This window comes from Eptatretus burgeri, chromosome 3 (genome assembly GCF_056783735.1).
Source record: "Eptatretus burgeri isolate ZD-2024b chromosome 3, Ebu_testis_v1, whole genome shotgun sequence".
In the NCBI taxonomy this organism is placed as follows: Eukaryota; Metazoa; Chordata; class Myxini; order Myxiniformes; family Myxinidae; genus Eptatretus; species Eptatretus burgeri.
The window spans coordinates 41,534,263-41,556,762 of record NC_140963.1 but is presented as its reverse complement, the minus strand read 5'-3'; the positions used below and the strand labels follow the sequence as shown (position 1 = coordinate 41,556,762).

Here is a 22,500-nt window from a genome sequence, read left to right as displayed (position 1 = left end):
TGCATGTTTAGAACCTCCATGAATGGTGCATGTTTAGAACCTCCATGAATGGTGCATGTTTAGAACCTCCATGAATGGTGCATGTTTAGAACCTCCATGAATGGTGCATTGTCTCCTCCTGAATGGTGCATGGTCTCCTCCTGAATGGTGCATGGTCTCCTCCTGAATGGTGCATGGTCTCCTCCTGAATGGTGCATGTTTAGAACCTCCATGAATGGTGCATGGGCTCCTCCATGAATGGTGCATGGTCTCCTCCTGAATGGTACATTGTCTCCTCCTGAATGGTGCATGTTTAGAACCTCCATGAATGGTGCATGGTCTCCTCCTGAATGGTGCATGTTTAGAACCTCCCTGAATGGTGCATGTTCTCCTCCATGAATGGTGCATGTTCCCCTCCCTGAATGGTGCATGTTCTCCTCATGAATCATGATGTAGCCTCACGGCTGAATGCCCTCTCATCCCCATTTAATACCTCCCTCATCATGTATTCACATGCTCGGACTTTCCCTCATTTTCCTCTTATTTATTTTGCTATTGACTTTATTTGATGATATTTAATTATTTTTATTATTATTATTATTATTATTTTTAACGTTGAGCAGTTCCATTTGGATATCAAGATTATAACCTTTAAACTTCACGAAGACCGAGTGTTGATTTTGAGATAAACTGAAGATGTAGCTCGTTTTATTATTATTAATAATATTTGCTTCAACTTTAAAGTTCATGATGATAGACCGCAGGTCTAGCAGATGGTGGTTCTCCTTATGCTTCCTTAACTTCTGGCCTATGACGAAATAGCTCTCCGTTCTGAGACATACCCAGAGGAGACTTTCGATGAACTTCTGCAGAAGTACAAGGTCATCCAGCAGGAATTGGAAGAACTCCAGAGAGAAGAGTGGAAATCGGAAGGATCCATCGATCTTCATGGATCTCCCCACCATGGTGCTGTGAATCCCGTGCCGGCCGCTTCTTCCCAGTCGGACTATGCCGGCGAGTCTGTTCCCTCGCCGACCGGTCGAACCCAGTTACCGCAGTCGAAGGGATTCTGCTCCTTCCAGCTGAAGCCACTAAGAAAACGCGTTCCCACTCCTGCAGAGCTCGATGAGCTGAACGGACAACCACGCACTCAGAGGGCTCCTTGTGGACCCCAGGATGAGGAGCAGAACAGGCAGCCAGTCCTTGCTAACAGCACTGGTGCGCATATGTTTCTTGAGTTGTTTGTCTTTATATCCGTTTATCTTTCTCCTCCAATATATATATATATATATATATATATATATATATATATATATATATATATATATATATATATATATATATATATATATATATATATATATATATATATATATATATATATTCAAGTTTATTGAATGGAGTTGCAGAATGCCTATATATTATGGATGTGCATGAAAGATTCTAGTATAGCGATGCAGGTAAGAAGCTGTTGCAGCTATAGGTAGTGAGAAGTCAAGTGATACTGATTGACTACCCAGATACAGCTGAGGTTGTAGGCACACCATCTGGAGAAGATTGAAAAGGTTGAAACCTCGACCAAGAGCGGGGCCCAAGTGATTTGTTTGGGAAACTCTTCGGTCGGTTACGATTCGCTTTGGTACAAATTGGGAATAGTTGTATTGTACTACCTTTGTGCGACCTCTATTCAGAAGAGTGAAAAAGCCTGGTGTTGGCTCAGTGGTTATGGTAGCGGCTTGGGATCCTAGGGTCCTGAGTTCAAGCCCCGTCGGCCGCTGAATTAATACACCAGGGGGTTGACTCAGCCTGTCATCCTTCCGAGGTCGGCGAAATGAGTACCAGTTCCATTGTGTGTACTGGTAGAGGGGCATTGCATCAGCGACAGTCACGCTTCAAGAAATGATAGCGACCCCGGCAGCTAAGCTGCCATACGACCACCACCAGAAAGGTGAAACAAAACAAAGCAAAGTTAAGTACATAATCACTTGAATGCTAATTTATTTTGATTCATACGAAATGCATGGCACTGTTCACATGCCGACCTTTAAGAACATCGATTGCATTCAAATTTTGTTCTCGTTTGATTTTCGACTCGCAATACTTTAGCAGCCCCGTGGCTTTAGCTTAGTGTGACGGATGTGTGTTTCTTTTTTATTACCCAGTTCTTCTGCTATGTTTGCATTGTTGAGCAAGTCTGAAAAGAGGTATCTGATGACTTTGCCCCGTTCAGGAATGTTGTAAAAACCGGAAAAAATTTGAATTTGCACTATTCAGCTTTATCTCGGTACAGCCTACTCTGGAGCTAACTTTTATCATATTTTCGTTAGGGACTGTAAACTGCCAAGCTTTTGCGTCTGTAATGATATTGGTGCAATTTTCTAATGAGTTTGCCCATCCAATGAGTTAAATTGATTGGTGAGAGCTGGTAATGTTTGGTGGTAAAAGTAATATGATTGTTGATTTTATTCGGTGATGTTATGGATGAAGCAGTTAAGATGTGTACATGTATAATATTTATTTATTTATTTTTGTTCTGATTCACCTTTTAACTTTTTGCCAACACATTTAGAAGGAGCGGCGAAGGAGAACACTTTTGATGTTAATCAGGACGGTTGCCTCTCGGACATTTCAAAAAAGGTGATTACACGATGTGCTTGCTGTTTTTTTTTTAATTTCTATTTTTGTTTTGTTTTTTTTAACATAAATTTTTAACAAATTTTAATTTTGCCTCTGGTTAAAACGATACGCAAAATTTCATGGAGCCGTTGATTGATAGTTTGTGGTGTACTTGGTTGTAGCACGAAGCGCAGCCTGGTACCTTGTTTGATGTGGAAGGCAAGGAGGAGGAGGAGCTGTCGGAGCTTCAGTTGCGCCTCGTGGCGTTGCAGTCGGCCAGTCGTCGGTGGCAGCAGAAAGAGCGGGAAGCTATGCGCGAGAGCCACGCACGTTTGGGCTGCTCAAGACATGCGTACAATGCTTCACGCCAACCAGCCTGGTCGCAGTCTGCCCGCTTTGGTGGGCTTGATTTTTCGCATTTTAATTTATCACGTGGCAATGTTAAATGTCTTCTGTTTGTTTCATAAAATTGTAGCCACTAGCAAGTTGCCCATGCCCGCACGGGATCCTAAACGGGGTAGGGATCGAGTTGGGAGCAGTCGTTAGTATTTATTGCCAGACCTGATGCAATTTAAATGTGGTGAGGTGCTCCATTTGAAACTTTTTGTTCAATTGTATGTAGTTTTTGATACCATGGGTCCATCATAAAAATTTGTATTGGTGTCAAAGCTAGCGACCAATTGCAATTTAATACGGTAGTAGGATTTCACTTATTAGCCTGTCTGCCTGATCATCAGGATGGAGATGGGGTTTTGCAATCACTTGTGGGTCTTTTGTGTCTGTCTGTCTTGGGCTCGAGGCCATAACTTTTTTCTTCTTCTTTTTTTTTAACCACTTGAGCTTTTGGCATCAAATTTTAAACAAATGTTTATTATGAGAATTTTGACAACACCAACAATCAGTGATGATAATTTTTAATTTTTTTTTTTTTTTTTGCTGTTTTCATCAAGTTTTTCGTTTGAGTACAAAGCGGATGTGAACAGGATATGCATTTTGAGATGCTTTTCTGTTGTTAAAACTTTATCGGACTGTTTACGTATTACCCAGCGGCCATCCAAATGACAATTTGCTCGAAATCAAAATTTTCCAAAATGTTGGATGGTATTAACAAAACCTTTCCTGAAGTATGCTAATTGACTTGGGAAGCAAGGATAAGTTGACGTTTCAGGCGTTGACCCTTCATTCGAGCGAATTGACGCAGGGTTAACGTCCAAAACTTCAGCTTTTATGTGTCGGATCTTCCTACGGCGGTTAGCATAGCTCTATCAACGTCCTGTTGATTCCATCTATTCTACCTGTCTGACGCAGAACACCACCAGCCTTCATGAGCAGGATTAGTTCTCCACCGCCTCGCTATGAGTCCAACAGTCTTCAAATGGGCAAAACATTATCTGCCTTTTTGAAAACTTCTGCTGATTATCCCTTATGTAATTGAACTCCTTGCACGTGCAGCCAGCAACAACCTTTGATTGCAATTTTCCCCAAAATTTCCAACTTCTAAGTACCGTGGTCAAAAATGGTGCTTATGTCTATTAATTTACCATTTTATATTTTGGATATAAGAGAATTGATTTACCATGTCACTTTGTCAACAACCCCAAACTAATTTTAAATCGTCTTGCAGGTATTTAGCGGATGTGGCAGCGTTTTTGATGCAAATCATCAACCTTTCGCAGGACCATTCATTAATATTGCTATTAACAACAAATTTGTAACACTTGTGACAATTCCTGGTCATGTCAGTTTTCTCAAATTATCAGGATTTTGGCAATTTGCAATGAAGAGTTTTTGAGCTATTGTCAACAAAGCAATTGATCAACTTTGTGAGTGAGACTTCTCTGTGTAGGTAAACAATGAAAATCAACAACTCCTAACCTGTGAGCTTGTGAAATATATTTATTATATATTTTCCCCTCTATCCCTGCATTCCCATATCGGTTGTTCCGTTTAGGATTATTACATGATGTTGTGCTTTGGTGTTCAGGCAGGGATGTGATGCGAGTTAAGAGGCAGGACTTTCCTGCAGATACATTTTATTTATTTATTTACTTTTTTTTATCCTTGTGTCCTTGACAAGGGTGTTTTTTTTTTTTTTTTGAAGGTTAAATTGTTAGCCTGGCATTGTTGTTTTTTTTTTTTTTTCCTGTGATTAATAAAATGCTGCAATGTTGATGGAGGCTCCAGGGACCATTGTGGTGAAGGTAATTTTTGACATTAACGACATGAATGAAATACTCACGATTGTACAAGATTCCAAGGTGTGCGTGCATGTACGTTGGCATGTCTTGGCCTATTGTGATTATCTCATTCATAGAATGCCTCTTGTAATTGAGATATTGTATTGTACCTGCTTTAAAAGTGACCTTCTCCATCATGGTTCCTTCAGCATCGAGTCGTGTGTGGAGTGGGTCAAGGCGGCGCTCAAGCAGCACTAGATCAGGAAGTGGATCAAGGGAGCGATGGGTTGGTGGCGAAGCTGGAAAAACTGCCCTTCCAACTACAACGGTGGGTATGGTGAGAAGGCGTAGGCTTACCGAGGAGCGTGAAGAAGAGAAGCTGGAACGCCGGAGGCAGGAAGCTGAAGAGATCCGAAGGATTAGAGATCTGCCAGATGCTGATGAGCAGTACACCCGGTTCATGGAGATCATCGGGAGTAGTGACAATGCACATGCGAATCTCGGTGCCTGGGTATGCTCCTTTGTTCAGTGTGATATGTTTTGAGGATTTTCACTCCAGAGAGAAATTGACATTCATTTCACAAATTAGTTGGGTTTTCTTTGATTTGTTTTGCTGTCCTTTTTGACTATTTTAATGCTCATTTATGTCGTCGTTTCCCTGCAGGCAGTCGATGGGAAGAAGTGCAAATCTTTGGAGAAGCCGCATGTTCCAGAGGTTACAGTATGTCAATTTCAGCAGGAGGATAACTATGAAGAGGTTGCTATGGAGGTGGAAAGTGAAACTGGCTCTCCAAGTGAGATTCTAATTTTTTTCCCTTTATATTATTTGTGTGTATAGATAGAAAGATACAGACACAGTAAACCCTTCATATTTGTGGGGGATATTTTCTTGAAAAGTGCCGGGAATGTCGGGACATTGCTTCAATGGGAAAATGTGGTTAGGTGGGTGCGGGGGGGGGGGGGCATCAACATTTACAACACTCGGGTCCTTCCAACCTGAGTTATAAATGGTGGTGTCAGCACACGAGTAGGGACTACTCACCTGGTGATTTGACCAGCTCAGTCGGAAGCCAACCATTACCAATTGTTACCCATGCCCAGGTAACGCATTACCTTGGTATGGCCAGGAAGGAGATACCGTAGGATTTAACCTTTAACCTCAGCAGCGTACGAGCGATCATGCTTTCCTTTGCCCTCGTGGCTGTTTGTAAAGCATTTGGTTATTTTATATGAATCGGGTATGCTTGAGAAAGATTATGTGGTTTCTCCTTTATGAGTTTCAAAGCAAAATATATTTGAAAACACCCGATTTCAAAGCTGTTTACTGTATTAACATGTTTTTCAAATTACCGAGGCAATTTTTTTTTTCTACCACTGTGGTGAATCACTCGAACCTTCAGTGGAGTCTAACGTCACTCCAGTAAATCCAGTCCCAGTGCGAGTTGAATCATCTATATATGTGCACACGGGAAGAAACAAATACACAGAGAAACACCAAGATGAGTCCCTGTGTACCTCATTCTCTCGTATTGTCTCGCAAGTCAAGCTTCTTTCTTTATAACAAAATTATTTGCATCGGAATGGAGGAGAAGGGGGTATGGGTCCGACAAATAACCGTACCTGTTGTTGAAGCTCACTGATATCTTAATAGCTCGTTAAAAGGTTTCTCGAGCTGAAAAACATTCCAGCGTCAACATGAAAAGGTGGAGTGTTCTGAAAATGCATAGCTGCATGCAGTATTTTTTTTAACCGAACACTATACTATAGGAATAGGGAGGGGTGTAACCAACAAGGAAACATTGTGAGAGTTGGGACCCATGGTAAATGGCTATGCACTCAACAAGATAGGAATATACATTTGTCACTCCCCTATACTAAGCTTTGCAGCTGTGAGTTTATCAGCTGAACATTCTAACTTGCTTGGCAAGCTACTAGATGAGTGGGTTTATAACAGTTTTATTCATCTAAAATGCCACTTTCACTCTATGCAAGTATCTTGTTAGCTATTCGTTTAAGTTACAATAACAGGACAGAGCTATATTAATTATGTCCTCATGGACCTTTATATGTATGTCCATGGGGCTCATATTTGTAATCACACAAGCTTCAATCAAATCAATTAATACTCGTACATGGGGATAATTAATACCGAACACAGATACACACTCATAAAATGAATGTAGTAATCATGTTTCTAATGAGATTTTAAATCAATCATTGTCTATCATCTAGGCTTCACTAATACATTTATTATATGGGCTAAAAGCCTTTATTTGCAAAGTTAAATCAATCATTTGGCTTAATTGGGCCACAGCCAAACAAAAAAAAAACAAACCCAAAGAGCGAATATTTTAAAATACATTTTCCACCACACAACGATTCCCTGCTGTTTATGTGCTTCTCCTTGAAATGTCTATAATGCAAGGTTTAAAAAAAATAAAAATTGTGTATTGAAATTTGCCCCAAACAGGTGAAAGATACTCAAGGTTTTTGGGTTTTATATATATATATATATATATATATATATATATATATATATATATATATATATATATATATATATACACACACTAGCGATACCCGTGCACATGCACGGGGTAGCAGACGACAGACCGTACACGGGGAATGACAAAAATACGCATTGTGCAAAATGCAAGTGGTACTATGGAACGCCAAGACTTCCCAAACATTGTCGGCATGTCTGCTAAGTGCCACAGCAATTTCATGGGGATCGTGTGACGGCGAGCCGAGTTTTTAGTGTGCAAGCTTGGTATTATTATTATTTATATCTCTTCTTCTTCTTTCGGCTGCTCCCGTTAGGGGTCGCCACAGCGGATCATCCGTATGATCCGCATAGTGATTTGGCACATGTTTTATGCCGGATGCCCTTCCTGATGCAACCCTGGTCGCCTCTTATGACACAGGGATATGGTACACCTATTTTAACCGGGGTATAGACCGGCCCAGTACACTGGTACTCACTTCGCCGACCTCAGAAGGATGACAGGCTGAGTCAACCCCCTGGTGTATTAATTCAGTGGCCTAAAGGCCCGGTCACACCTTGACGTTTTAGCCAGCGATGGCAAAGTGTTAAAATGTATGTAAAACGCTGGCTGACGTTGAACTTTTGATGTTTTTTTTTAAAGATTCGGACGTATTCATAGCGACTTGGTCTTGTGTATAACGCATTGGTAACAACACAGAACGTTTCGTTGTGTTATAGATAACTTATACCAACGAATGCTGAACCTGTTGTCGGCCTACACAACCGATGCCCAACGATAGTCTAACTCAGGCATAGCGCGTTGCACGCATCGCCGACGATGTCGTGACGTAGCCTATTAAAAGGCTGACGCACAACGATTCGAATCATAACTGCCGTAGAAATGGAAGGGTCAAAATCGCGGTCACACCTTGGCGATCTTGCCAGCATATGCCGACGTAACAAAAAGTGTGTCTAAAACGTTGGGGCACGTCGAATACGGTATGAGTAAGTTTGGTATACGTGAGTAGAATGCTAAAGTACGCTATCATACGTCGTAGTAAGTAGAGTACGTCAAGAAATTTTGAACATGTTCAAAATTTTACGACGTACTCGGCGTATGACACACGTTCGCATGCGATGGGGATAAGTTTTACACCCGATATGTGGACGCTTACACACGTCCACAAAGGCTACTTATAAGCTACTCATAAGTCGAAACACGTCGCGGTAATGTCTTTTTTACGCGAAACTTATTTCTAACTTATGTTTGACGTGCTTTGAACCAATTCTTTACGTAGTCCCAACACACATCGACGTATGTAGACGTATTCCAATGACGTCTTCCGGTCGACAAAAAAAACAAATGAACGTGTTTCTAGCTTACAACTGCCATATAAAGACGTGTTCCCAGCGGTTTTGGGAATTGGTATATAAAAATGGTGTTCATAAAAGGGGAACCCAATAGTGTTTTCGAGTCCTTTTTGAGTCGATGTCCATGTCAGCAGTATTAGTATTAGTATTAGTATTAGTATTAGTAGTAGTTTATTCATGTTGGCAGTAGTAGGTGGGTGTGAGCGGGAGGGTGTGGGTTATGATGGATCCTCCTTGCCTCCGCGTGTCCACGGGTAGGTTCATAGGCTGCCACTCGACGATTTAAATGCCTGCATCTCCACTATTGAAAGTAGACGCTTGCGCTCAACAATTGGATTTTTTTTACACTCAACGACTTTTAAACGGTACCACTCAGCCATTTTCATTGTTTACAATGAACGATTTAAATTGCTGTCACTCGCCTTTGTTTTTTTTTTTTTTGTTTTTTTTGACGCTGGGGTTTTGAAATTTGAAGCGTTTCTTCTGAACGTGTTAAAACGCTCAAACTCGACTATTTTAAATAGACGCTGCCGATGGACAATTGGAATCATAGCCAAGCTAGACATTGAAGTGTGAACATCCTAGTCATGCCGAAGAAAAGTTTGAAGAATGCTGCAAATAAGTGTCCTGGCCGTGGCCGTGGACGCTGACGCAAGGACGATCCATTATACCGACGTCTTTCAGCCTATGAGTAACTTAAAAGTAACGTCTGTCGACGTGTGGCAACGATCGCGTAACGTGCCAACAACACGTTAATCATAGGTAGGAAATAAGTTTCGGGTACTCTAAACATTACCTCGGCGTGTCTCAACTTATGATTAACTTACAAGTAGCATGTGTTGACGTCTGTCAACGATCGCAGACCGTGCCTACAACTTGTGGCCAGCGTAGCGGAACGTGTGAGTCCATACGCCGGCATACGTCGTGAAATTTCAAGCATGAAAAAATTTGAGGACAACCGAAAAGTACAACGTTTAAAGCCAACGTACAACGACGTATGGCAACGAACTACGACGTATGCCAGCGTGCTCTCAATGTTATCAAAACTTACCCATAACGTATTCAACGTGTGCCAGCGTTTTAGAAAAAAAATTCAAAAATCGGCATACGTTGGCTAAAACGTCAAGGTGTGACCGGGCCTTAACGGGGATTGAACTCGGGACCTTTTGGATCCCAAGCCACTGCCCTAACAACTGCACCAACACCAGGTGTGTGTGTGTATATATATATATATATGTATGTATATATATATATATATATATATATATATATATATATATATATATATATATATATATATATATATATATATATATATATATATATATATATATATATATATATATATATATATATATATATATATATATATATATATATATATATATATGTATATATATATATATATATATATATATATATATATATATATATATATATATATATTACTTTAATCGGAACTTATTTGTGCAAAGGGGGTCCAAGGGTGGGTGGTGATGGTTTATGCCCACGAGTAGCTGGAGCACGGGGATTGCAAAAGTAGGAACAGTGTGTTTGTGTGTTTTTTTTTGCAATGCAGGTTGTGGTTATGGAAGGGTAGAATGGTAAACAGGCCTAACATAAGTTAAATGAAATGGCTGAGAATGTGTGGATCTTTGCATCCATGTATGAAAGGGAGGCCACAGTCTTTGCAGATGCATTGAAGCTGAAAGATAGAAATGAGAGAGTTGGTGGTTTGCTAAAGACATTGTAAGGGTTTCAAGAGCAAGACCAGAATCTAGTTTGTAGACTACAAGGCCACCAACCTATCTGTGGTTGGTGAGAAGCAGACCCTTAGACTTCATTTCCTGTTGCAAGATGTGAATGATTTAGAGGGCCTCAGATTAAACGTCTCAAGGGGGACAAGATGAAATGCAAGTATATCATGAGCCTTTGTTTTGTGCATTTGTACTTGCTTTGTTTACTTAAAAAAAAAAAATATATATATATATATATATATTCTTTATTGCTACAGCACTTTACATCTTTGTCATAAAGTTTAAACAAAACCTTCATGAGGAGAACACCCTCTCCCTTAACAAATAACTTGCTTAAATAATGCATTCTTATTCTTGCAATTCCCTGAATGGAAATAGGTGAAAGGGAGGAAATTTTGATCTTTATACTCCACATACTGTATATATATATATATATATATATATATATATATATATATATATATATATATATATATATATATATATATATATATATATATATATATATATATATATATATATATATATATATATAAACCATATTTTTTGGCGTATATGGCGATACTTTTTACTTGGAAGTCTGGTCCTTGACTTGTTCTCAAAATCAACTTATCTATGGTTTAAAGCGTTGAATTGCATAAATGAATAATTTTTCTTTGCAAATTGTATAATTGTTGTTTTCAAACACTCCAGAAATCATTGCCTGGAAAATATGCTGATTGGGTGAGCAATTAAACGAATCTGCTCGCTGACTAATGTGAGATTATCCAATGAATAACGAGCATGTATTCGCCAATTAAGTTTTATCCATCCCTTTCAAACCTAATCATGTGTATCCATCCTTACTACGTCATCTCAGAATGCCTCCTGTAAAGTCCTACAAGCTGTCCAGGCCAGCTTTTAAGTTGGAAGGTAAGTTAGCTGATGAAAATGGTGTGAATATGGCTGCACACGTGAAATACGGTGTTCGGGACTGGTGTAAAGCGAAGGATGCGTTAGACTACTAAGAAAACCAAGAAGGCTAATCGTGGCTGCAAATCTCGGTGGACAAACGTGAAGGAATATGTGCTGACTCGGTATGCCACTTGCTGAGGACTTAACACTTTGCAGCTGAGACTTTAGGCCAAACAAAATACTGTACCCCTATATGATAGCAAACGTGTTGGAAAAACGATTTGCATTCCTAATTTATCCGGAAGGTTGTCTTGCAAGGTAATTTGAAGACTAGGCACAAAACGGCTCGCTAATATTCATGACCCTGTAAGTACCATACACAGCGATATGTTGAGTGTTCGGGAGGAATTAACACCTCCATTGTTCTGACTGACAATTTTGCTAACCATCAGAGTTTGTCCAGCTTGATCTTGTACCTCAAATTGCAGTATTTATGAATGAAGAATATGAAAATTAGCCAATTTGACTTGTACTCCATGTCGACTTCTACACCGAAAAATACAGTGCTAACATCATGTTTGAAGCTTAACGCTGTGCGGTAATTTCTGTGTAACTTCCCTGGTGCATCACAAGCTGATGACTCTTTCTCAAAGATATTGTTGAAGTGCGAAGGCAGCTTTTCAGTGAAATTTAAAAAAAGTTTTATCCAGTCTGACTAAGGTTGTTTGCTATTGGTCCTGGACTTTAAATATTGTGCACTGCCAAAGGTCAGAGATGTTGGCATCTTGAACAGTGCTGCTGTGGATAATATTTTAACTGGAGCTTTCTGGGTCTTTTACATGAGCTCATGTGAGCATTTTGCTAGTTTGCTGACACTGCTTGAAGTTAGTTATGTACTTTCTTTATTTGTCTTAAACCCTGTGCTTAGTATATTCTTTTCTTTGCTGGCAGTTGCTTCTCCATATTCAAACAGAGGTTCAAGTCCTGCCACAGTGCATCATCTTTTCCTGCCCTTGTATAGTGCCTCACATACGGTAAGAAAATCTACATCTGAAGTGTTATTATTAGCTCGACCACGCAAAGTGAAAAGCGGGGTTAAGCAATTTGTTCATGTACGTCCTTCTTATCAGTTTATGATTGAGGAACAACATTTCAATTGAATGTTATATTTTGAACATTAATCGAAAGACCAGTCGACCGTTTAACCGTACTTTGGTTCTGAATTCGGCCCGATTGCACTTGAGACAATGTTTTTACTCTGTCTGCCTGCCTGGCAGTCAAACAAAATTGAAAATCATTCTAAACAGGAAACTTGCTGTTTTTAAGGACGTCATAAAGGACACAAACGGGCACGAATAACTGATGTGATGTAATGGACACTGGGTGAAATGGCAGTAAAACACGGAATTAATTTATTTATACGCCTTAAAACCTCAACATGAGGAAGGCCAAAGCAGTCATTTTGACTTATTCCTTTTTATTTTTGATTTTTTTTTTTTAATTTTTTTATTTTGACTGACTTTTTTAGAATTCCTCTTGCTTCCTGTGTTTGAAAAGTACGAAGTTGGTGTTTCATGACTTTTCATGAAAAAGTCTAAATTAGCGGTATGGATCTTGGAAATCTGAATTACCTAAATAAAAAAAAGTTATAAATGCTTTTTACAGAACTGCGAAGACCAGTCAATTTGACTACACAATTTTTTTAAAGTAATAAAAATAACACGAGCAACAACACAACTGCTGATGTCGCCTTCCTTTTACATGAGGCTCTTTGAGTCCAGATAGTCCATGTAATGCCTGGTGTTGGCTTAATGGTTCGAGTAGTGGACTTGGGATCCTTGGATCCTGAGTTCAAATCTCACTCTGCTGTTGAATTTATAAAAGGTGGGGTTGATTCTACCTGTCATCCTTCCGAGGTCGGCAAAATGAGTGCCAGCTTGCTGGTATCCTGCTTCGGAGTGGCGACCCGTCCAGGATAGTGCCCAATAGCCAAGGAGACTGCTCGGGCAGCACCGATGCTCTGCAGAGTGTGGTCCCAATGGATGGATGGATTCCATACAAGATAACTGCTCTATAACTCGATCTATTACAAGAAACTTTTGAATAATTGAATTGTAATAGTGGAAATTTGCATTCCAGACTGCAACGTTTTGAAGCAGAAAGATATGGCTCAACAAAATATATTAACTGTAGAACAAGTGATTGACTTACCGACATCTTTGCCAAATGATGATTCTGATTAAGGGAATGCACGTGCGCAGCAAAGTGACGAATCCTGGACATGTGAATCAGAGAGTTCTGCAAGTGAAAGTGAAGAAAGTAGGAAAGAAGAGCGACCCAAACGAAAATGCTCCAAACCCCAAAAATGGTGATTGCAGCAAGGATATTAACTCCTCAATAATGCCAACTGCTGTATCTGCGTCGTATCCTGCGCCAAATGCAAGAGATCATGTTATGCCATCCACTTCACCAAGGACAACAGCATCGACCTCAACAAATCCAGCTGGAGTGATGGCTGTACAAGGCAGACAGGAGATTGCGAAGGATGGAACCATTTGAGATTTTATACAAACCGACGTTGAAGCTGTTGGGAGACGGCTGCACAAAATATTCCAACAGAAAATGCAGGCCCCACACAATATGCAAAATGGAATATTGATAGCCCTTTGACTTCTTTCAACTTGTTGATTGATAAGAAAATGTTTTATCACATTCAATTATGCTCATTAATTGAAGCATGCTGAGTACTGTGCGATGATTCGTGGGAAATGGTCTTGGGAGAATTGCAAGTGTTTTTATGTTCATGGAGCATATTGTGGCAAAATATTAACAACATTTGGTCGGCAGAATTTGGAATACCTTAAAAAAATTTTTTTAATAGAGACAAGGTCAAGAAACCGCTTTTGAAAAATTCTACGCTTTTTTGCATTTTGACGTATGATGGACAATAAGTGCCCAAATTGCACTGGTCTCAGAGGCTTGGAAATGGGTTTACTCATGACAGCATTGCCTCCGATAATTCTGGCGAGAACATCAAACTATCAAAGCAGATAAGCAGCTGTTTCCAACAAAAGTACGTTCTCGTTTAACGCAGTATGTGGCAAACAAACCCGACAAATTTGGCATAAAATTTTGGATGGCAGAGAATATCAAGTCAAAGTACATTTTTAATGCCATCCCCCATCTTGGAAAAGATGAAATTTGCCCAACTGGTCAGGGTTATCAGACATTGTTGTTTCAACTTTCTGCCCTATACTTGAGGGATAGAAGAAATGTGACAGACAATTTTTCTTCACTTCCTTGCCATTAACAAATGAATTGGAAAAATAAGAAAAAGACAAGCCGGGAGGCGACGATGGTTCGCGGGCATTATTGAACAATGCCACGATAGGTACAATTGAGTTCGTGAAAGCTTTTGAGGAAGCCCTACCATAAAAACCTATCTCTTCCGTAAAAATTGACCAAATAAAATCGGATTTTTTATATGTGGAACTTATGGACATTATGCACAGCTTCTAGGAAATTAATTTACGAGAATAAAAAAAAAAAATTAAAAAGTTCAAGTGGGCGTGGCTCCGCCCACAAGGGGCTTGTGATGCCCCTCATACAAAAAGACACAACTTGACCATGATATCTCGCTTGTGTCCAAGTTTCATCAAGATCGCATCAAACGTTACAGAGCTATGCTCTGGAGACAGTCACAAACAGACACACAAACACACAGACACAATGAAAATAGTGGTCACAGCTGGCACCCACGAACCAATGAATCTTGTTGGAACAATCAATAAAGTCAGAAGAGAGCTTCCACCATCAACAAAAAAACCTGATCATACCCCAGTATAGTTATGAAGCACTGTGACTGTGCCACCTTGACTACTTACAAGTGCAAGCCCAGGAAGAATGTGTGCATTCTTAGTTTTCTGCACATGTCAGTTGGTTTGGACACTGTCCAAAAGAAAAAATCGGACCGTGTGTCCTGAAGCTCACCTGGATCAGGAGCAACAAAGTTTTCATTTCTGCATTTTTATTGCACATTGTTCTATTGCTTTGATGTGTGATCACAAATATAAGTTTGAAGTTGATATCAAAATTCATTTAACTATAATATTAATGTTTATTTATTATATAAATAAAGTTGAAACAGTTAAAATGACTGCTGAAATGGTTCAATGTACTGTAGGAAAGATTTCTGGCCTTCCTTGTGGTAAAACCTTTGTTAGCTGCCATTGGACTTGGTCCAAAATGGTGGAGACAGGGATTTGGTCTCGATTTTTATGTCCATGGGTGCATGCATCCACAACCATATCTCAGACATCTATGTACTGATTTTATTCATCTTTGGCACAAAGACAACACATGATGATATGCATACGCACCTCATGTTTTGGGATTCGATCAAAGATGGCCGACTGGTGGCCATTTTAGTTTTTTAAAACCCCGATATTGAACACATCTTCAACCCTTTCTTGGACATGCATTTATCGATGTTGCTCAAACTTGACACACAGATAATGAACGATTGCTTACATATTCATGTCATTTTTGTTTTGAGATCAGATCTAAGATGACCAAAGGTGAACAAAACAAAAAAAAACCTTCATCTCCTAAACTGCAACAACATTGTCTTGTAACGGTAACATTTGCTAGTGTGCCGATAAAGAACAGCGCGCAAGTGTACAAGGGTGATGTATAAGACTGCTTCAGTAGCGCTAAACTTCTGGGTGAATTTTATTTTTTTTTAATGATCTTTAAAATCATTATTTTATTAAAATTGAAATGTATACTTGAACACGAGTAAACGGGGTATCATGTTCTATTAAGTATTATTTGATTCATTTATTTATTTTTAAAAGAGGTTTTGGTTGTAATTGCTTCGATGACTTTGTACCTTTTGAAGCGCTGTGGATTTTTTTTGTTTTTTTGTCCTTTAAAATATTTTTCCTTGCTCTTTTCCTATGCATGGCTCAGCCTCCACCCTTAAGCGCCTGCCCAACTGCACCACTGCCTCCTCCACTTCCTGCAGAGGAGCCTGCAAAGCCACCACCACTTCCTGCCGATGAAGAGCCGGATGAGGAGAAAAGTTTGCGGCTGGAGCTTCTGCAATCACTTGGCAGCCGACGGCGTGCCGTCGCTTCTGAGGTGTGGAAAATAGAGCAGATAACATTGCATCCATCATACATTTGTCGGCGCTAATAATTGCTTTATTGGTTCAATTGTGTCAAAATGCAAATTTTCATTGAAAAATCAAAATTAACTTCACATTTTAAGGTGGCTTCTCAGGTTGACAACCATTGAATGAGTTTATGAGAAGTTCTTTGATTATTTGAAGGACAGACTGTATGAACCTCAGGTTTTGATCAGCACACCTTTTGACCTGTTTTCTTTTTTTCTCCTCTCTACTTCATATGAGCATGTTTCTTCATCCTGTTTCTCTTGAGTAAGTACCTCTGCCACCAAGGTGCAAGGAGGCTACGTTTTCACCCCTGTCTATCTTTGTTACTTGGCAAAATTTATTTATTTTAACAAGTATGTTGATCAGTCCGTTTGTTTGTTACCCTCGCCGGCGGAGAGGGTATTGCATTTGGGTCCGTTTGTTTGTTACTTACGAAATCTAAAGATTTCGTAAGTATATTGATCACTTCCATTTCTGTTTGTTTGTAGGCACGATAACTCGAACGGAAGAAGCTACCAATGTCAAATTACACCACGTGATTCAGGAGGGTGATGGCTAGCGCCGATTAGATTTTGGTCAAAATTGGTCAAAGGTCAAGGTCACAGTGAGGTCAAACGTAATTCCGTAAATTAATGTGGAGAAATGGAGTATTTTTTCTTCGCTCGACGTTACGAGTTCATTTTAACTTCGATTTTAATTTTGTCTTCGGTTTTTGCGATCGCTTAGGACGCTTAAAACTCGGTTGTCGAAATTCTGGTAAAAATTGGATGTTTTGGAGACGTTTTAAGATTGTATAAAAAATATTTCACTCGACTCGTCACGGGTCGTCCCATGATGCAGTGCGCTCGAGCAAACGCGTCGTTGTCACGTATGGTTTTGCGTGTGCGCGCTGACGGTGTTTTCGATAAAGATGGTGTTTAAAAGTAATTTTTTATCCCAATAAAGGTTATCGTCGCATGCCTGACTCGCTGAGCCGTCGGATTATGTAAAGGTTGTTGGTGGATGGCCGAATATTACGGTTTTGTGACTTTGATAAAATAATTGCATGGAGAAATGGAGATTTTTGCTTCGGTCGACGTTACGATTTTTTATGGTTTGGTACAGAATCATCGTAGAAACTTCTGGTTTGCGTCGCTACCTTCTCTAGAGACAGCTTTTATTAGACAAGGTCATAGGTCAAGTTGACTATTTCGTAAGTACCCTATGACTGCTTGTTTGTTTGTTTGTTTGTTTGTCCACACAGAACGTTAGTGTTTTTCTCCACAACCGCTTATCGAATCGAGACAAAATTTTCACCATATGAGCGGCTACTCATGCAGAATGTTATAATGATAATTATGATGTCATTGATCATGTGGTGTGGCAGCCATGTTGGGAAAACTGAAAAACTTTGGAACTCTATCTCTGAAACCACACCAAGGAAAAAATTGAAACTTGGCATATGGCAAGTACATCTCATTGGGAATGTGATTTTTATATGTATATATATATATATATATATATATATATATATATATATATATATATATATATATATATATATATATATATATATATATATATATATATATATTAGTGACATACCAGGCGTAGTGGCGTGCACCTGTAATCTGGCTACTCGGAGGCTTGGGTTGGAGGATCGCTTGAGGATGGGAGCTCTGCACTGGGCCGCGCTATGAGAGGTTGCAGGGCAGCCCAGAATCACGGCGAAACCCAATCCTTATCCCTGTGTCGTAAGAGGTGACCAGGGTTGCGTCAGGAAGGGCATCCGGCGTAAAACCTGTGCCAAATCAGTATGCGGATCATAATGGATGATCCGCTGTGGCGACCCCTAACGGGAGCAGCCGAAAGACGAACAACGTGCATATTTATTAATGACATCATAGCTGCCTTTGTTATGATGTCATAATTGCATATTCAAACGCTACATTTGATTTGTACATAAATTTTTGATGGTCATCTCGGGATAGAATGGTCCACCAAAAATTTTGATTGTCATCGGTTACGTGATTCGGCAGCCATATTGTTTTCAAAAAACGACAAAAAAAAACCTTGAAAAATCTTCTCTGAAATGGCTGAACAGATTGAGGCATAACTTTACACGTATGACCGCTTATCCATGAGGAACAAAAGGTTCATACATGACGTCATTGGTAGCATGGTTTGGCAGCCATTTTGGATTTACCCTAAAACCTATAAAAAAAAAATCCTCTCCAGAATAGCTGGACAGATCGAGGGGAATCTTCACAAAAATGTTTAAGGAAATATTTATAGGTCACATGGTTTGGCAGCCATATTGGATTGAAGAAAAATATTAAATAATGTTTTCTCTGAAACCGCTTAATTAATCGACGTAAAACTTCACAATTATGATCGAGTCGTGATGTTTTAAATTTCAACTTGATTGGACACATGGTCTGGCAGCCAGAATTATTTATTTATTTTTTGATCTGGTTTCTTTTTGATTTGATTTAATTTGAATTTTTTTTCTTTTTTGAACAAGTCTCACTAGACTGTGCCTGGATGGGTTTGAGTGTGTAGTCGTCGCAGCTGAAATGTGAATCCTATCCAGGTTCCTCCTGATGACTTCATCTTTGCTTTTTGCTTGTTTGGGTTCCCTCTGGTTACTCCAATGCAGGACTGTTCCTGTTTGGTCTTCCATTTGATTTGAATTTTATTTTAATCCCATTCTAAATTAATTTGAATAATAGTAAACGTCATCGGTCAGTCAGGTGTCCAATCAAAGTGGGGTTGGTCTTGTTGCTTGACAATGACATCGAAGCGGGAAGTCTTGGTACCCAGTCATCACTGCCAGCAGTTATAAAGTGGAAGTTCTAGTTGCATCTCACTAATTATGCAACACACCAGTACACAAACACCACACAAAACAAGTCCTAATGAGGGTCTGCAATCTCTGATTGCTCTTTTACTTGTTTGTTTTTCTCTCCGCTTGCCTCCAGCACATACCGCTCAGCCGATATTTCTGAAATTTTCGGAGGTTACTGTGATCGGCCCTGCGATGGTCCTGCATTGAAGTTTTGTCAAATTTGGTCGACCACAAAAAGTCAACATGGGCCAAAAGGTCAACTTGGACCAAATTTTCTAAAATCCTCAATTTTCATCCTATTGACTTGAAATTTGAACAGGATTTGCAAATCAGGTCAATTAATTCAACTACTTATTATTTTTGAAGTTAACTTGTGTCAAAAGGTCAACATAGGCCATAAGGTCAACACAACATTGGGCAAATTTTAAAATTGTCACTTTTCATCCGATTCTCTTGAAATTTGAAGAGCATTTGCAAATCGGCTTACTGAATTCAAGTACTTATTAATTTTGAGGTCAACATAAGTCAAAAGGTCAACATAGGCAAAATTTCTAAAATTGAGAGATAGGGTCAAAGACTATAAATATCATGGTGTCTCAAAAAGTTGTAGACTAGTTATTACAAAATTGGTGGATTTGAGTTGTTGGTTTGGTGATGAGAACAAGCAAATTAGATTTTGGTTCATATTCAGCCTATCAACAGGATACCAAACGTAAAGTGTTCAGCCTGGCAGAGGTAAGCGCTCTTCTGAGTGCCGTTCTATTCAGTTTTGTTTTGCCAAGTGTCACTCTCCAAGTGATTTTTCATTTGTTTGTATGCAGGATATCTCAAAAAGTTGTGGACGGATTCGGATGACATTTGATGGGCAGGTTGGGTGTGTGAGACGAGGACTAACTGATTGGATTTTGGTGAAGATCCGGATCTGGCTTCGAGAATTTTAAAAGTGATTCTTCACCATTGAGAGATAGAACCAAAAATTATATGTCTCATGATATTTCAGCAATGTATTGGGCCTGATATGTTCTTGTGGATCAGATGTTGCATGGCAGAGGAACGTGCTCTACCGAGTGCCCTTCCAGTTAAAGTCTGTGCTCCCTGGTTTTTAACCTTTGAGCAGCAGTTTGTATAATTGGTAATGCCCAATTGAGGTGACGTAGTACTCTGGAAGGCCAGGGTATTTTTTTTTTCTCAGACGTCATTGAAAGCTTAGTTATTTGGGGTGGCACCCCCGCTCCTTCCCCTGCTCCCTCAAGTGTCATCAAGAGCTTGCTAAAATCTGGTTGTAAAAACAAGAATCATTGGCACAATGTTCATTATATTGAAGCAAGATTTATGGCTTCAATCCTGGGGCCTGCAAAGTGCTGGTTTCTTGATTTCTGTTTTTATTTTTTATTTTATTTTTTTTCTTGAAATTGATAGTTTAGTTTCATCTTGCTCCAGCACTGCCTTCTTTCCACTTGTATCCAGGCCCAGCTTGCCATTACGATCTGTCAGAGTTCAGAGGACACGTCCACCACCTGTTCTGTCCCGACGCCAGTGCCAACCTCTGTTCCAACAAGCTCTGTGAAAACGGTCGTGCAGGGGGCACAGGGTATCGGCAAACCGGCCAGGGTTGCAGGTGTGCAGAGGAAGAAGATAAAGGTGAAGCTATTGGGAGCACCCTGAATTGTCATTCTTTCTCACATTTGTCTTCCCAACCCTTACGCATCACTGGAAAATGTCTTGTTTATTTGCTTGGTTAGTTTGTCTTTTTTTGGTTTATTCTACCTTCATATTTGACTGTTTTTTATTATTATTATTGTTGATTAATTTGGTCTTCTTCTTCTTCTTCTTCTTCTTCTTCTTCATATTTAGTTGCCACAGCACAAAACGGTTGTGGTGCGGCTTGGCGAGGATACTGAAAGCGAGTCGGACTATGAAGCTGAAGCATTTGGAGGCCTGGAGAGGATGATAAAGGAAGCAAGACGCACAGCCGAGGTAGAGAATCCAAAGCCTTTTCTATTTCCTGTGATGTTCCCTCCCCTCTTCACTCCGCCCCTCCACTTTTTTACCCCTTAAATTTCTTTTTCACATGTTTGTCTTCTCTTTCTATTATATAATGTGAACTGTGGTGCCTGTTTGTGCGTTCGTCCGTCTCTCATTTACGGCGGCCACTTCCCGTGCTGCGTTTAAAAAGCTGCCGATTGGTAATTTTGCATTTTCATTTCACTTTTCTTGATGCAATATAGTCAGTCATTTTTAGCTCGCCTGTTCGAAGAACAGCGAACTATAGCGATACCCCCGGCATGAGCGTCAGCGTGAAAATTATTTTTGGTGCAAGTTATTTAGAAGCTTGCCATTCATTTAATGTGTACTGGGATGCTGATATTTGGTATGGAGGTTCCGTTGGGGTATATTATTGATGTAGTGAAGTTGAAATTAAAAATAATTAAAAATCTTTTTTTTATTTTTGACCTGTTTTGAACTTAACTTTTTTTTGTAGCATATCAACGTTAAAGTTTTTTTTTTTCCTTTCTAATGTTTTTATCTACCACACTATTTTTTTACTGATTACAATATACAAATACATATATTGCTTTAAAATTATTTGGATCGGACTTCACTGCAATGCTTTATAAAAAATATTAGACTAGTCTTTTAAAAACGATAAATGATATAAATGTATAAACAGTCGAGCATTGGGTAGCTTTGACACCAACTCTCTGGTATTGTCCCTTACAGTAATCTTTAATCAAGATGAATATCTGGAATGAAGTAGATTTAATACAGATCTTCATGAAGTCGCACACAATTTAAATTAGCTGTTTTGCCCACATTTTAGACAAATCGAACCGTGGCCACCCAATGTTGCACCAACATTCTGTGGTGGGCGGTACAAGTTGCTCAGGTTTGGCTCTGAGTGAAACCAAGAGTGCAAGACAATGAACCTTTTTATTTATTTTTAATTTTTTTTTAATTTTTAAGTCCATGGAATAATTTTAATTGACAGATTAACTTACTTTTCCTGTCACTGGGGACGGGTACTTTTGCTTGTGTGTTTGTTTCCCTACTTGCATTCATCCCTTTGAGGAATTTATAATCTCTTCCAGAATCCTCTCTTCCAGAATGCCTACAAGAAGCCGAGGACTCTGGTCCAAGTGAAGTTAATTGGAAACAAAGAGATGCATGCCACTCCAGATTCACTTCCTGAAGACAAGAAGGTGGAATACAGACGACTC

At 39.4% G+C, this 22,500-nt stretch overlaps 1 protein-coding gene across 4 annotated transcripts in view; it reads left to right on the top strand.

Annotated features, from left to right (window-relative positions):
• The window catches only part of ZFC3H1 (zinc finger C3H1-type containing), a 127,975-nt gene that overhangs the window by 1,250 nt on the left and 104,225 nt on the right, over nt 1–22,500 (top strand). The window contains exons 2-11 of one of the 4 annotated variants that reach the window (XM_085873076.1): nt 802–1,197; nt 2,552–2,616; nt 2,778–2,994; nt 4,982–5,283; nt 5,437–5,566; nt 12,231–12,313; nt 16,251–16,421; nt 20,750–20,923; nt 21,137–21,259; nt 22,387–22,500. The exon at nt 22,387–22,500 is cut by the window's right edge and continues 17 nt beyond it. In XM_085873076.1, the coding sequence (XP_085729202.1) occupies nt 802–1,197; nt 2,552–2,616; nt 2,778–2,994; nt 4,982–5,283; nt 5,437–5,566; nt 12,231–12,313; nt 16,251–16,421; nt 20,750–20,923; nt 21,137–21,259; nt 22,387–22,500 (1,775 nt within the window). Of the gene's footprint in view, nt 1–801; nt 1,198–2,548; nt 2,617–2,777; nt 2,995–4,981; nt 5,284–5,436; nt 5,567–12,230; nt 12,314–16,250; nt 16,422–20,749; nt 20,924–21,136; nt 21,260–22,371 lie in introns of all 4 variants that reach the window. The other 3 variants (XM_085873074.1, XM_085873075.1, XM_085873073.1) reach the window with 3 other exon arrangements.